The 13,509-nt window shown below is 36.4% G+C and overlaps 1 protein-coding gene across 1 annotated transcript; it reads right to left on the bottom strand.

The window, feature by feature from the left end:
- Positions 1-558: 558 nt before the first annotated feature.
- On the bottom strand, positions 559-13,298 carry LOC149413604 (uncharacterized). Its single transcript, XM_089644434.1, has 3 exons — positions 8,525-13,298; positions 7,163-7,499; positions 559-671 (listed from the first exon to the last, which is right to left on the bottom strand). Exons 1-3 carry the CDS (start codon positions 8,996-8,998, stop codon positions 559-561), a joined length of 924 nt encoding a protein of 307 aa, XP_089500560.1. The 5' UTR covers positions 8,999-13,298.
- Between the last annotated feature and the right edge of the window lie 211 nt (positions 13,299-13,509).

Raw genomic sequence — 13,509 nt, forward strand, 5'->3', positions numbered from 1 at the left:
GCCAATTGTGATCACCTCTTCGAGAGATAACACGGTCCGGAAACTTTTCCCGTAAAAGATCAATGGTTTCGTTGCTGTGATGTTCTACCCTTCAGGGTAGTCAGCCGTGGACTTCTTGCCACAGACTTCCAACACTCCTTGGATGGAAGATATAATAAGATAGGTTACTTGTTATTAACTGGTTTATTTAGAATATCGCGTGTACAATATAACCGCGTTGGTCAACCTTTATCGGTCCTAGCTAGATTCGGTCTGCCAGAGGGATTCCAAATGAAACCTAACCTGAAGCTGAGACGCCCTCTGTCGTCGGAGGCTAAAACTAAGAGCACTGCCATCTGTGTCTAAAAGCCCGAAGCTTTATACACAACATCTTCCCCCTGCTAACTAGAAACCTGTCTACGATATTTCATTGTTACAGTATTATTTTTAAAATCACGAATCTATACAATCGCAAACAGATGTCACCAAAATCAAGAACTAAATATTTGAAAATATATCATTACACACAAAATTAAATAATTCATTAAGCACTGACTCTACTCCAAAAAGATGTTGACCCTATAAGTAGCTGATTCTTTCCCTGGAGGTCATTTCAAAGACGTCTGGGACGAAGTCGTCCCGCCCATGGTGCTGGTTCATTTTGTGGTGGGCTTCTGTTTCTCCCTGGAGACCTGAAATCAAGAGAACTCCGGTTAAAATCTCTCAAAAGGAGTGACGTGTCAACCTCATCTGCCCAGCATTTCGTCATATCAGACGCGAAAGGTTCACTCTCTGCCTCTTCCTCTCTATGCTGCGGACATCCTCTCAGTTGATCAATATGCCTTTTCCACGACATCTGTGTCCCCACAATTTTAATAATATACAGTTTTTTTCCCAGTCTTTTTTCAACAATTCCTTTTGCCCAAGAACATTTATTCACTTGTCTGAAGTCTCTCGCTAAACACTTCTGACCTATCTGAAAACTTCTACAAACAACCCCACCGAAATTCCTAAACTGATTTTCTTGACCTTTATTAATATTCGCATTCGCTAAATTCTCTGTCGAGGTTGCTACGTTTCCTTCAAAACTTTTAGGTAAAAGGCTACTAAAGGTTGATTTTAATCTCCTACCAAACATTAGCACTGAGGGTTCAATTCCAGTTGTGGAATGTGGAATATTTCTATAATCACTTAAAAATTCATATAATCTATCTTTATAATTTGACTTAAATACGTTATTAACAAGAATTTTCTTTAAAAAATTCTTCACTGTTTTTACCGAGTTTTCTGCCTGCCCATTGCTTTGGGGATGACGCACTGGCGTTGTTAAAAACTCAATATTATTATACTCTAAGAAATCTTTGAACTCCTGACTAGTAAAAACGGTTCCATTATCAGTTACAATACAGTCCGGGTACCCAAAATTTGAAAAAATTCTCTTCAACTCATTAATCGTATGACTTGAGTCTGCTTTCGGTATTTCCACGCAATCTACCCATTTTGAGAAAGCGTCGCAAATAACTAAAAACATTTTCCCCGAAATTGGCCCGCAATAATCCAGATGCAGCCTCTTCCATGATCCTGAATTAGGCCAGACTGATAAATGACTCTTAGGTGGTAACGGCCTAACTGCTGCACAATCTTTGCAACTTTGAAGTCCTTGTTCATTGACGGCCACCAAAAATAACCTTTGGCTAATCCCTTCATTTTTACAATGCCCAAATGCGATCTGTGTAACAAATCTAAAACTATATTCTGAAGCGAACTTGGAATTATAATTCTATGTTGCCAAAACAAACAATCATTTTCAATAGATAATTCATTCCTTTTCATCCAGAATTTCCATAAAAAACTATCGCGATTTACCCACTTGGGCCACCCTCTACGAAGATGTCCTAAAATTCCTTGAATTTCTGGGTCTGAGCCTGTCGCTGCGACTATACGCTTTACATCTAAGTGTTCACACTTTTCTATATAGCCTATGAAATCGGAACCTAGATCGTCTACCGATTTTTCCTCTGAGTTTTCCAACGGAAAACGCGATAAATAATCCGCATGATTATTAGCTGATTTGACGTACTCAATTTTGTATGAGAACCCTGCCAAGATGATCCCATAACGTTGCAACCGATTAGCTGCTAACACCGGTATATGTTTATTTTCTCCTAAAATCCTCATTAGTGGCATATTGTCTACACATAATGTAAATTCTCTTCCATATAAATAGCGAAAAAACTTGTTTAACCCAAAAACAATAGCCAAAGCTTCCAAATCAAGGATGCTGTATTTTTTTTCCGCACTTGTTAAACTTCTAGACGCAAATTCAATTGGTCTCAACGATCCATCCGCGAAACTATGGAACAAGGAAGCTCCGAGCCCCGAGCTACTTGCATCAGTATATAGCTTAATAGGTAAATTAGGAAAGTAATTCGTTAGTATCCTATTACTACTCATTAGGCATTTAATCTTGTCCACAGCGTCTGAAAACCTCTGATCGAACTCAAACCTCGTATTTTTCTTTAAGAGATTATGTAACGGTTCGCAGATTGAAGACATATTCGGAATGAAATTCCTATAAAAATTAAAAAATCCTAATAAACTTTTTAATTGTTGAACATCTGCTGGATACGGTGCTTTTTTAATAGCTTCTAATTTGTCACTTTGAGGTTGAATACCCTTTTCCGAAATTACGTATCCTAAAAAATCAATTGTTTTAACAAAAAATTCACATTTCTCCGTATTGACGCATAAACCACATTCTCTTAAGCGATTACACACCGCGCGAATATTACTCTCGAGATCCCGCTCATTGATCCCTGAAATTATAATGTCATCTAAATAAAATGCCACGCCTTTTAAATCTTGCAAACAACTTGCTATAGTTCTCGCAAAAATTGCCGGTGCCGATTTAAAACCGAAGACCAGCCTATTAAACTGGAATAATCCCAAATGCGTATTAATGCATGTAAATCTTTTACAATGTTCCTCCAATTCTAACTGACAGTATGCTTGTTTTAGATCCAGTTTCGCAAATAATTTACCTGAACTTATCTTATGAATAACCTCTTCTATCTTGGGTAATGGATATTTTTCCAAATTCGTAATCAGATTAAGACTTCTTTTGAAGTCAGCGCAAACCCTAATGTTACCGTTCTTCTTTACGACAGGTACTATCGGTGATGCAAAATTGCTACTCGTTACCGGTGATATTATCCCGTCTTTTACCATAGACTTTAATTCCGCCTCAATTTTTTCTTTAATTGAAAAGGGAACCGGCCTAGCATTAAAAAAAATTGGACTCGCATCTTTATTAACCTTAAAAGACACCTTAAATTTATTAAATTTACCCAGCTTTTCAGTAAAAACATCCGGAAATTCACGAATAAAATTATCCTTATATTCCTCTTCAGGGTCCACCGAATTAATTGTATTTTGTACTGAAGCGATTTCTAACCCAAAAATATCCATGAAATCTCTACCTACAATTAGATCTGAACCTCCCGCAACAATTATAAATGTAACATTATTGTTTTTATTTTTGAACTTCACGTCAAAAATAACTTTGCCAATAACTTTCAAAGGATTCCCTGCGTACCCAGTAATGATACGGTTATCCGCCAATAATTTTAATGAACCAAAATGACGCTTAAAGATTTCTTCCTGCATTACACTTAACGAAGATCCCGAATCGACCATCGCACTAAAATGCTTGTCGTTAATTATAATGTCTGCTGTGAACGGTTTTATTGAAGCTATCACATGATTATTACAACAAAAATCCTCAACAATTGGATTTACACTATTTGAAAAGTTATTATTCACACAATATTTTTGCAGATGACCTACTTCATTGCATTTGTAGCATCTCGCATTGCGAAATTTGCATGAATTAGTACAATGACCCGTTTTCTTGCAAATTCGGCACTGGGTTTTCGCACCCGATGGTACTGTATACGTCGGTTTGTTTACAGATGAACTCGCGGCAAACTTTTGTTTATTGCCCTTAGAAAAATGCCTATTGCTAGTGTTCTTACTGATAATGTTAACCTCTGATTTAACTGAATTATTTGGAACGTCTAAAACTGACATACTATTAGCTATTTCCTCTAGTTCGCTAAGTGACAATTTCAGCCCTTCCAAGTAAATCTTGTATTTAATGCGACCCGGTAATAATCCAATGGCAAACATATCTACTAAATTTTTCTCCAACCTAGCTTCAAACTCACAATAAGTTGACAAAGACCGTAATCTAACCCCAAAATCTTTAATGGATTCGCCCGCCTCTTGTCTTGCTGAAAAAAATACTTCGCGTTCTTTGAATACTGAACGCTTTTTATTGCAATGTTTTTCAAGAAGTGCCCATAATTTTTCAAAAGAAACGTCCGTAACTCTAAGTGGAAAACACAAATTTATCAACAAAGAGAGTGTATCCGGCTCCAAAAGATTTAACAAAAACGCCCTTTTTTTATCCGCGTTAATCTCATCATTTATAACGAAAAACTGTTCTAGACGAAGCTTAAACACGAACCAATCTCCCTCGAGATGATTAAAACTCGGGATTCTTCCCGATTCCATATCTACACGAAGCACAGACCACAATAAAAACACACAAGAAAAAAAACAAAACCCGGAACAATAACCTCCAACAAAAAAAACAACTACTTAACTCAGGAACTCTTCTCTGCGCCGCCAATCTTCCAGAAATTCCTTCAAAAGTTGTTATTATCCACCGCTCGCCTTGGCAATAGATAGATGCTGCAAACACCGCACGTCCTGGCAATGTTTTATTGTTCCAAATTAGCTCCACCGCTCGCCTTGGCAATGGATTATTTTCCTTTGTTAAAATGGTCCTCTGGTAAATTGCCTCTTAATTCCTAGAACAGAAAACGTCGATCCTAGGCCTCCACGGCCCTGGATAACCAATCTTGTCTCCCTTCTCCACGAAGGAAAACACAATTGGAAGTCACCCCGTGACTTAGCCCTCACGTTCCCGGTTGACAAAATTTTGCTGCCGTGTGACAACAAAAAAAAATTCTCCAGTTATCCTACCGGCTGCGCCAGCTGTGATGTTCTACCCTTCAGGGTAGTCAGCCGTGGACTTCTTGCCACAGACTTCCAACACTCCTTGGATGGAAGATATAATAAGATAGGTTACTTGTTATTAACTGGTTTATTTAGAATATCGCGTGTACAATATAACCGCGTTGGTCAACCTTTATCGGTCCTAGCTAGATTCGGTCTGCCAGAGGGATTCCAAATGAAACCTAACCTGAAGCTGAGACGCCCTCTGTCGTCGGAGGCTAAAACTAAGAGCACTGCCATCTGTGTCTAAAAGCCCGAAGCTTTATACACAACACTTGTGTGGCACGTAGCGCCGTCTTGTTGAAAGTAAACGTTGTCCACATCAATACTATCCAATTCCGGCCATAAAAAATCACTAATTCCTTAATTAATATCCAAAATTACACCTCTTATTGGAAAATCCTTTGTTACAATCATTTCACAAGATTAATTAATTTCTCACCTGTGTGAGTGCGTTTATGCACTTTAAGGCTTACAGCTTGAGAACAGGTGTACGTACACACATCACACAAGAATGGTTTCGCACCTGTGTGAGTGCTTTTATGCATTTTAAGGCTTACAACTTGAGAACAGGTGTACGTACACACATCACACAAGAATGGTTTCGCACCTGTGTGAGTGCGTTTATGCATTTTAAGGCTTACAGCTTGAGAACAGGTGTACGTACACACATCACACGATTTATATTTATCATATGATTAATCTAACTCGTGCCCTATTTTGTCTTTTTGTGATACCGAAGTTTTGCTTTTGCCCTCCGATATTGTTGTTTTGATTAAGTTCAGTGATCTTCTTGCATCTTTGAAGATATTTTGGGTACTCGGCTTTGAAGTATCATCATCTTGTTCTGCTTCTCCTGGAGAGTGAGGTGTAATATTCAGGATCATAAATGACATCTGATTGAGTGCCATACTCATTTCCCTTTGGAGACCTAAGAGGGGTCAGAGCAGATGTTTCGAAGGGGTTACACACTTTCTGATGTACCGGCGCTTTGCATTTTGATTTTGTATAGAAATGAGTACTATACTCGCAGACGTCAAAATAGAATAAAGTAGATTGTATGAATTCCTGGATTATTTTATATAATTGGCTGGCAACTTCAACAACACCTTTATTCTATTTTGGAACGAACGCCTGTTGCCAGGCAATAGCTGCCTTTATACAGTCGCTCTATCGCGCATTCTCAGGAGCGTACAGGATTGCGTATTGGTAAGCCTGTGCGCGCAATCGTGCGCGATCACTTTTTGTTAGTTTTGAAGCTTAACATTCATTCGCGCGCGATTACATGTGTACGTTACATGTGAACGGAAAGAGCGAACGTGTAAAGACTAATCATGCGCGATAGACTGCGTGGAACTGGCGCGTGTTGGAGTGTGTGCAATTTACAAAGTTTTACTCAAGTTCGCGTACACTCAGTATAGTGCGACGGAGCAAAATGGATAGAAGAAAAAGAAATATCATGGCACAAGTCATGATATTTGCTGGTGTTAGCCTACTCAAAAAGAAGAAGAAACGATCTGTATGGGTTAAGAAATACAGACAGCAATATTGTCATATGCCACTGATTGAAGAATTACGTGAAAACTATCCGGACGATTTCAAGAATTATTTGCGTATGGATGATCAGTTATTTAGTATGTTGTTAGATAAAATCAAACATAAAATATCAAGGCAAGACACCATTATGAGAGAGAGTATTAGTGCAGAAGCACGATTAGCAGCAACTCTTCGATATCTCGCCACAGGACGCTCATTTGAAGATTTGAAATTCAGTACCGGTATATCTGCTCCATCTCTTTCTTCAATAATACCAGAAACGTGTCGAGCTATTTATGAATGTTTAAGGCTGGATTATTTAAAGGTAAGTAACTTTATTATTGTTATAAATAAAAATCTAAATAATCAGTCCTGTATATCTTTAATCATCATCCAAATTATAGTTTTACATAGTATTTTTTATTGAGATTAATTGTGATTCATTTGAGATACATATCAGATTGTCATTGGTACGTATCAGTAGAAGATTCGTAAAAAGTTCTCAGGCTTGTTTCTTCCTGATTTTGGTAGATGCCTTCTAATATAGACTGTGATACGTCTGAACTAATCGATGAAGTCCTGTGCAAGTCAGCAGAAGACGGTGTTCGAATGGTCTTATTACAATAATTGTCGCATATGTCAGTTTCTTCTGTCAACTTTTTCAGCAACCCTTTGCGTAAAATATTATTTATTAAGGATTCCGCATAAATTGCCTGCACCGGATCCATTTTAGTTAATTTTTTGGCCATATTCATTCCGGCGACTTCGAACTCCGAAAACTCCTTGCTATTTGATTTGAGAGTATCTGCACAGACTTTAAAGAATTCGGCCTGGTAGTTGTTTGTAGCTTTTCTTTTATTTCTACGCGGTGTCGAGTCCCATCCAGTAGGAGCAGCATCATTCTAAAAATATAAGACAAAAAACATATTATAATTTCATTTTCAGATGCCGTCTACGAAGGAAGAATGGATCAAGATAGCAAAAGAATTTGAAGTGAAATGGCAATTCATCAACTGCGGAGGTGCCATGGATGGCAAGCACATTCGCATTGTGCCTTTGCCGGGTTCCGGAGCTGTGTACTATAATTACAAACACTTCTATAGCATCGTATTGATGGCTTTAGTTGGTCCAAACTATGAGTTTCTTTATGTTGACGTGGGTAAAAATGGAAGAGTATCCGATGGAGGAGTCTTAGAGCAAACAGAATTTTATCATAAACTGCAAATGGGCGATCTCAATTTTCCAGAAAATTGTGATACCGTAAATAACTTGAACTTTGTCTTTCTGGGTGATGAAGCGTTTGGATTAGAACCTAATTTTCTCAAACCATATTCTCAGAGAGAACTAGATTACGAAAAAAGGATTTATAATTACAGACTGTCAAGGGCCCGTAACGTAGTTGAAAATGCATTTGGAATCATTTCAGCAAGGTTTAGGGTATTACAAAGAGCAATAAATATAAAAAACCACAAAAGTATTTGTTACGTCGTCCTTGCTATTTGCACTTTACACAATTTTTTGTGTAAACGCAGTAACACATATCCTATTTCTAATTACCCACGAGACGAGATTACTACAGACTCTCAACAAAATTCTGTTCCATTGATCAATCTTCAAAGACGTCCCCACACACAGATCACTTCGGAAGCTAAACGAAACAGAGAACAATATAAAACATACTTTAATACAGATGGGAGTGTTGAGTGGCAAGATCGTATGGTTAATAGTGGAAGAACTTAAAAACAGAAAATATAATGTAAAGGTTGTCGGACCTTCTCTTAAAGTTGCGTGTGTGTGTGTCTTTGTGTGCGACAACCAATAGGGTTAAGTAACGTGAGTTCTTAAACGGTCAAAATGTTTTAACTGTACTATTGGATATATTTAAATGTATAATAATAATAAATAAAAATAAATTAAATTTACTTACGACTTGAGTTTGCTGTCCAATTTCACCAACGCCACTTTCTGTTATTCCGCCTTCGTTGGTCGAAATAATATTTTCCTCAACAGCTCTGTTTTCATCAACTGGATCATCCTCAATGTTAGATATACTGTCAGTAGGTAGTTCTTGGTCCTTAGTGAACAGCAAATGATCATAGTACCAAAGCGAGGATTTGTACACTTCATCTGTTCCTTTTCCACTGCGGTGGCTGTTTTGAACTTTCTTTAGTTCCTTTCGAAAAGAGCCTCTTAGACTTTGTAGTTTTTTGACCACAAAATCTCGATTGGCATCAGGAAATCCTTTCTCTTTACAAAAGTCGATTATTTTGATGTAAGCTTCCTCCTTAAGATTTTTGTTTTTATAATGTTCCGACTTAATTTTCCATAGGCAAGGAAAAGACTTATATAACTCAAGTAACTCTATTATTAATTCTTTACTCCACGTGCGTATGTCCGCCATCTTGCGTGCGCGAAAGAACTGTACGTGTAAAGCAACCTCGAACCACGCGATTGCGTCAAATACTGATGAACGCAATCGCACGGTCTATCCCTTCCGAATCCCTCATCTTTACACGCGCATTCTTTCGCGCACTATTGCTGTTTCACGCGCGACAGAGCGACTGTATAAAGGCAGCTAATGTTGGTGAACAGGTGTCATTTTGCGTACCCACGTAATTGTCACCGTTTAGAATGTTTGAGAATGATATCCCGGTTAAACTATGGATTTTGGCACAGTTTTTTAATGGCACTAGCAGAACCACTGTGGTATAACTGGTACACAATGTGAAAGCTTTAAGATAATTCACTGAGTGAGGAAGTTTTGGCAGAATACTAATTATCACCACAAATTCAATGTTATTTTCTTTAATATAAATTTAAAAATACCACGAATGTTGTTTAGGAGTGTAAGCATTACGCTTATCCGATGCGCGGTTGTTACTTTTACTTGACACACACTTTTCTGACTTATTTAGATTTTATTTTGCCTGTTTACACTGTGGGTTAATGTACTTACAATACAACATGTCAATTTTTTTGAGTGTGATGTCTTAGAAATTTCATATTTTTGGCACTGCTATTAATTTCACTAGCATCACTACTGTAAAACAATGATGTATTTTAAGATATATCACTGAGTCAGGATATTTTGGCATATTGCTAGTTATCACAAAAAGTTAAATGTCATTATTTTTAATGTTAAAAAATAGTCGCAGGTCTGTAAACAATTTATTTATTGTTTCTTTACATTGTATCTTTTTTACGTTAGAATTTTTAACCTCACTGGGACAAGCCTGTGTTGAGGTCAATAATTTTAGAAACTAATAAAATTAAAAAATAGCACAAAGATTATATATTAAGAGTTAGTACACACGCAAAGCCCACATCAAAAGTTAATGTATAGCGCATCATCTTTTCTACCGACACACGACGCTATCAAATATTTCTTCCTATGGTAGGAGAGGGGGTCAGTTGAATTCGAGAGCGGCCGAACATAATTTCATCTGTCAAAGTGACAACTTTACTTACTGACAGCCTGAGCACGTTTTCGAAATGGATGATACTTGTCGCCTATTGCTGGATCTGTTGGACAGCTCATCCTCAGATGATGATGCCGCCAGCAGTGCTCAGTTGACGTTAGCGGGTTCGATGCTTGATCGACGGATTTGGGTGGAGCGACACATCCCTTTCAAAAAAGAACATGGGGAGTTCCACCTTTTTTACGAGCTCTCTGATGGGAAATTTTTTAATTATTTTCGAATGAGTAGAGAGACATTCCACCATGTACATAATTTTTTATGTTTCTAAATTTACTAGCACACATGACGATATGAGCTAACATAATAAATAAGAAATGCATTATTAGGCTGCTTATGTCATGGCTGTCAAAGGGAACACGGAACTTAGTTAGTAGCTCCGTAATTAAAATGACCCCCTCTCCTTTTTACGGCGGAGAGGGGGACGCATAACTTTTCAAATATCGCGTCGGGAGCGGTTACGTAAAATAAATTCGGTTAGCGAAGTTCAGAACCACACTTATAGCGCGTTATCTTTTTACGTGTGTCGGGTCTGTATGGGATTGTATGGCGAGCGCTATTGTGCTTTATATTATCTGTTGATGTGAGCTTTGCGTGTGTACCACCCTTAAGAGAACAATATTGTTACATTAACGTTTCTACAAATTGGGTACCTATTAATCTAAATCCAACCAATTCATTACAGTATAATGTAGTAAACATGTAGGGTGACCATGATATACATTGATATTTAATTGCAAGAAACACTATAAAATACTATTATTTTAAAAAGGAGAGAAGAACGAAAGAGAAAAAAATGTACACTATAAAAGGAAAAGGATGAAAAAATATACATATACAACATATTATGCCACAAAGGTAAATACTCTTATCCGATTCGCAGTTATCACTTGTTTCGATGTTATTTTGCCTGTTTATTATCTAAATAAAGTTGTTTCTTATAATTTGTTTAGTTTTCCTTCTAATTGTTAATTCAATGTTATTTCTCACTGTAGAATCCTTTACGATCACTTTTTATGTTTTCCATTATTGTTGGCATGTCCATTATGGGTTAAACTTGGTAGCCGTGCGGCACGGTGGTAACCAAAACTAGACCCAGTAAAAGTACAGGATCGGTAGATGTATCCTCCAGTATTTAAAATAAAATATGATGATGAAATTGTGGAACAAATTCATCGCTCTCCAGCCAGCTCTGGCTGGTTAACACTTGATTTACTCGGTGACTTCATACATACACAATTTACCTGGTGGAGTCCCCAGGACCCCCGGAAATAAAATCGTTAATTTAACATCAAATAAAACACTTTTTTAAATGTTATATTTCGATAGCATATTTACAGGGTTTTCCAATAAGAGGTCTTATTTTGAATAGCCCGCTATTTCGGTAGATGTTACTTTTGAAGCTGTCATTTTTTGACATTTGACAAGGAACGATACACGCTTCAACAATTCAAGAGTTGAAGCAAGAACATTTGCAACCTTCAATGTACGTACCAAGAGCTAATGCAGAACAAACTGAATGCATTATCGGAAGAATGAAAAATTCAAAGACACCGGGCGTGGATCTAATTCGCATGAATGATCTAAAAAAACATGTCAAATTATTTGGTCCTATAATTACTCACCTAATTAACAGAATTATTGACACAAGTCACATTCCAGCTGAACTAAAATGCAGCATCATAAGGCCCATTTTTTAAAATGGAGATCACACCGTAATAAATAATTATAGGCCTATTTCCTTATTACCCGCATTAGAAAAAATATTAGAAAAATATATATCTATAAATTTGGATAGATATTTAAATAATTTGGGCATTATTGATGAATGTCAGTATGGCTTCCAAAAACAAAAAAGCATCAGAGCTTAACTCAAAAAAACATGTACTAGTATCATTTATCGATTTCTCAAAAGCTTTCGATACACTCAGCCATATACAATTAATCAAGGTACTCGAAATCATAGGAATCCGTGGTAAACTCCATTTTCATTTTTCAAAAACTATTTAACAAATAGAAAAATGTATGTAAAGATTTTGAATATAATGAGTAATTTTAGATTTATTAAATCAGGAGTGCCACAAGGGTCAATTTTAGGACCAAAATTATACATTATATATGTAATTGCCATGTCTAAACTTTTTTAAATAGCCCGTAGATTCATTTTCGCTGATGATACTGCACTAGTTGTCTCTAATGAAAACCCTAAAATAGCTATTCAAGAATTACAAATAGACTTTAACGAGCTACGTAAATGGTCTCATGATGCCTACATCATGAGACCTAATTATTAATGTCAAAAAAACAAAAAGCATGTATATAAGATCACCAAGCTTGAAAATGTGGAACTTACCTAAAATGACTGCACATAATTTTGAATGTATGCATAAAAAAGGATAATATTTGCTGCTGTGAAAAAATTGATTTTACAGACGAATATACTTACCTTGGCATAATCGTAGACTTTAAATGGGACAAAAGTGTGACCAAAATTTGTAACCAGCTCCGATGTTTGACGAGTAATTTTTATAAATTAAAATTTGTGTTGCCTCGATGCACTCTCAAACTTATATAACATTCTATGGTCGAATCAATACTTAGATATGGAATTCGAACTTGTGGACACTCGAGTAATATTAATATTAAATACATTCAAAATTTACAAACTGCTATAATTAAAAAAATTGTTAAACCTAGCATTTACAAACAAAGAAACAACTTAAAATTCCTGTATGGCTCTGAGGGCCTACTTCCAATTAAAGGGCTTCTCTGGTTTATTATAATTATGGATAATGCGGGAGAAAATGCGTGCAAAAAGTTATTGGTGCATAGTCACAAGACGAGATTTACTGAAAAAAAGGCCTAAAAATTCCACTAATATCAAATAAGTATGGTAGCAGAACACTTGACTATTTGATACCTGTGATTTATAACAAATTCAACGAAAACTTTAACTTAAAAAATAATGAGGAACCCTGCCCTAAACTGACAAAAAGTGGTTAATAAATGAACAATACGTTTATCTATCCTAAACATTATATTTGGTATTAATATTTAAACTTAAGCTATGTGTATTATGTTATAACATTAAATGGTAGAACCTACAGACAAGCTGATGTCACAGCTTTGTGGGACTACCCATATCTTATATTGTATTAAATGTAATTATATTCAATTTAATAAATAAATTTAAAAAAAAAAAAAAAACAACTCATTGAAATTATTAAAATTTACTTTAGTGAATCAAATGCAAATCATCTTGAGTGATGAGGCCCATTTCCACCTCATGGCTTCGTCATCAAGCAAAATTGTAGCATCTGGGGCTCGGAAAACCCAAGAGTTATTGTTGAAAAGCCTCTTTAACCTCAACGTGTGACTGTTTAATGCGGTTAATAGTAATTATATCAATGTTCAGGTCTCCAGCTATGATGCAGTT

This window comes from Hesperophylax consimilis, chromosome 21 (assembly GCF_061612785.1).
Source record: "Hesperophylax consimilis isolate HC1 chromosome 21, BYU_Hcon_1.0, whole genome shotgun sequence".
Classification (NCBI taxonomy): domain Eukaryota; kingdom Metazoa; phylum Arthropoda; class Insecta; order Trichoptera; family Limnephilidae; genus Hesperophylax; species Hesperophylax consimilis.

What these genes read in the sequence shown, in the direction of transcription:
- LOC149413604 (XM_089644434.1), bottom strand. Translation starts at nt 8,998, where the DNA reads ATGGCGGACATACGCACGTGGAGTAAAGAATTAATAATAGAGTTACTT. An exon ending in TTGGACAGCAAACTCAAGTC is followed by an intron (nt 7,500 to 8,524) that starts GTAAGTAAATTT and finishes TTATATTTTTAG; the next exon opens with AATGATGCTGCTCCTACTGG. An exon ending in GCACAGGACTTCATCGATTA is followed by an intron (nt 672 to 7,162) that starts GTTCAGACGTAT and finishes TCTTGATTTCAG; the next exon opens with GTCTCCAGGGAGAAACAGAA.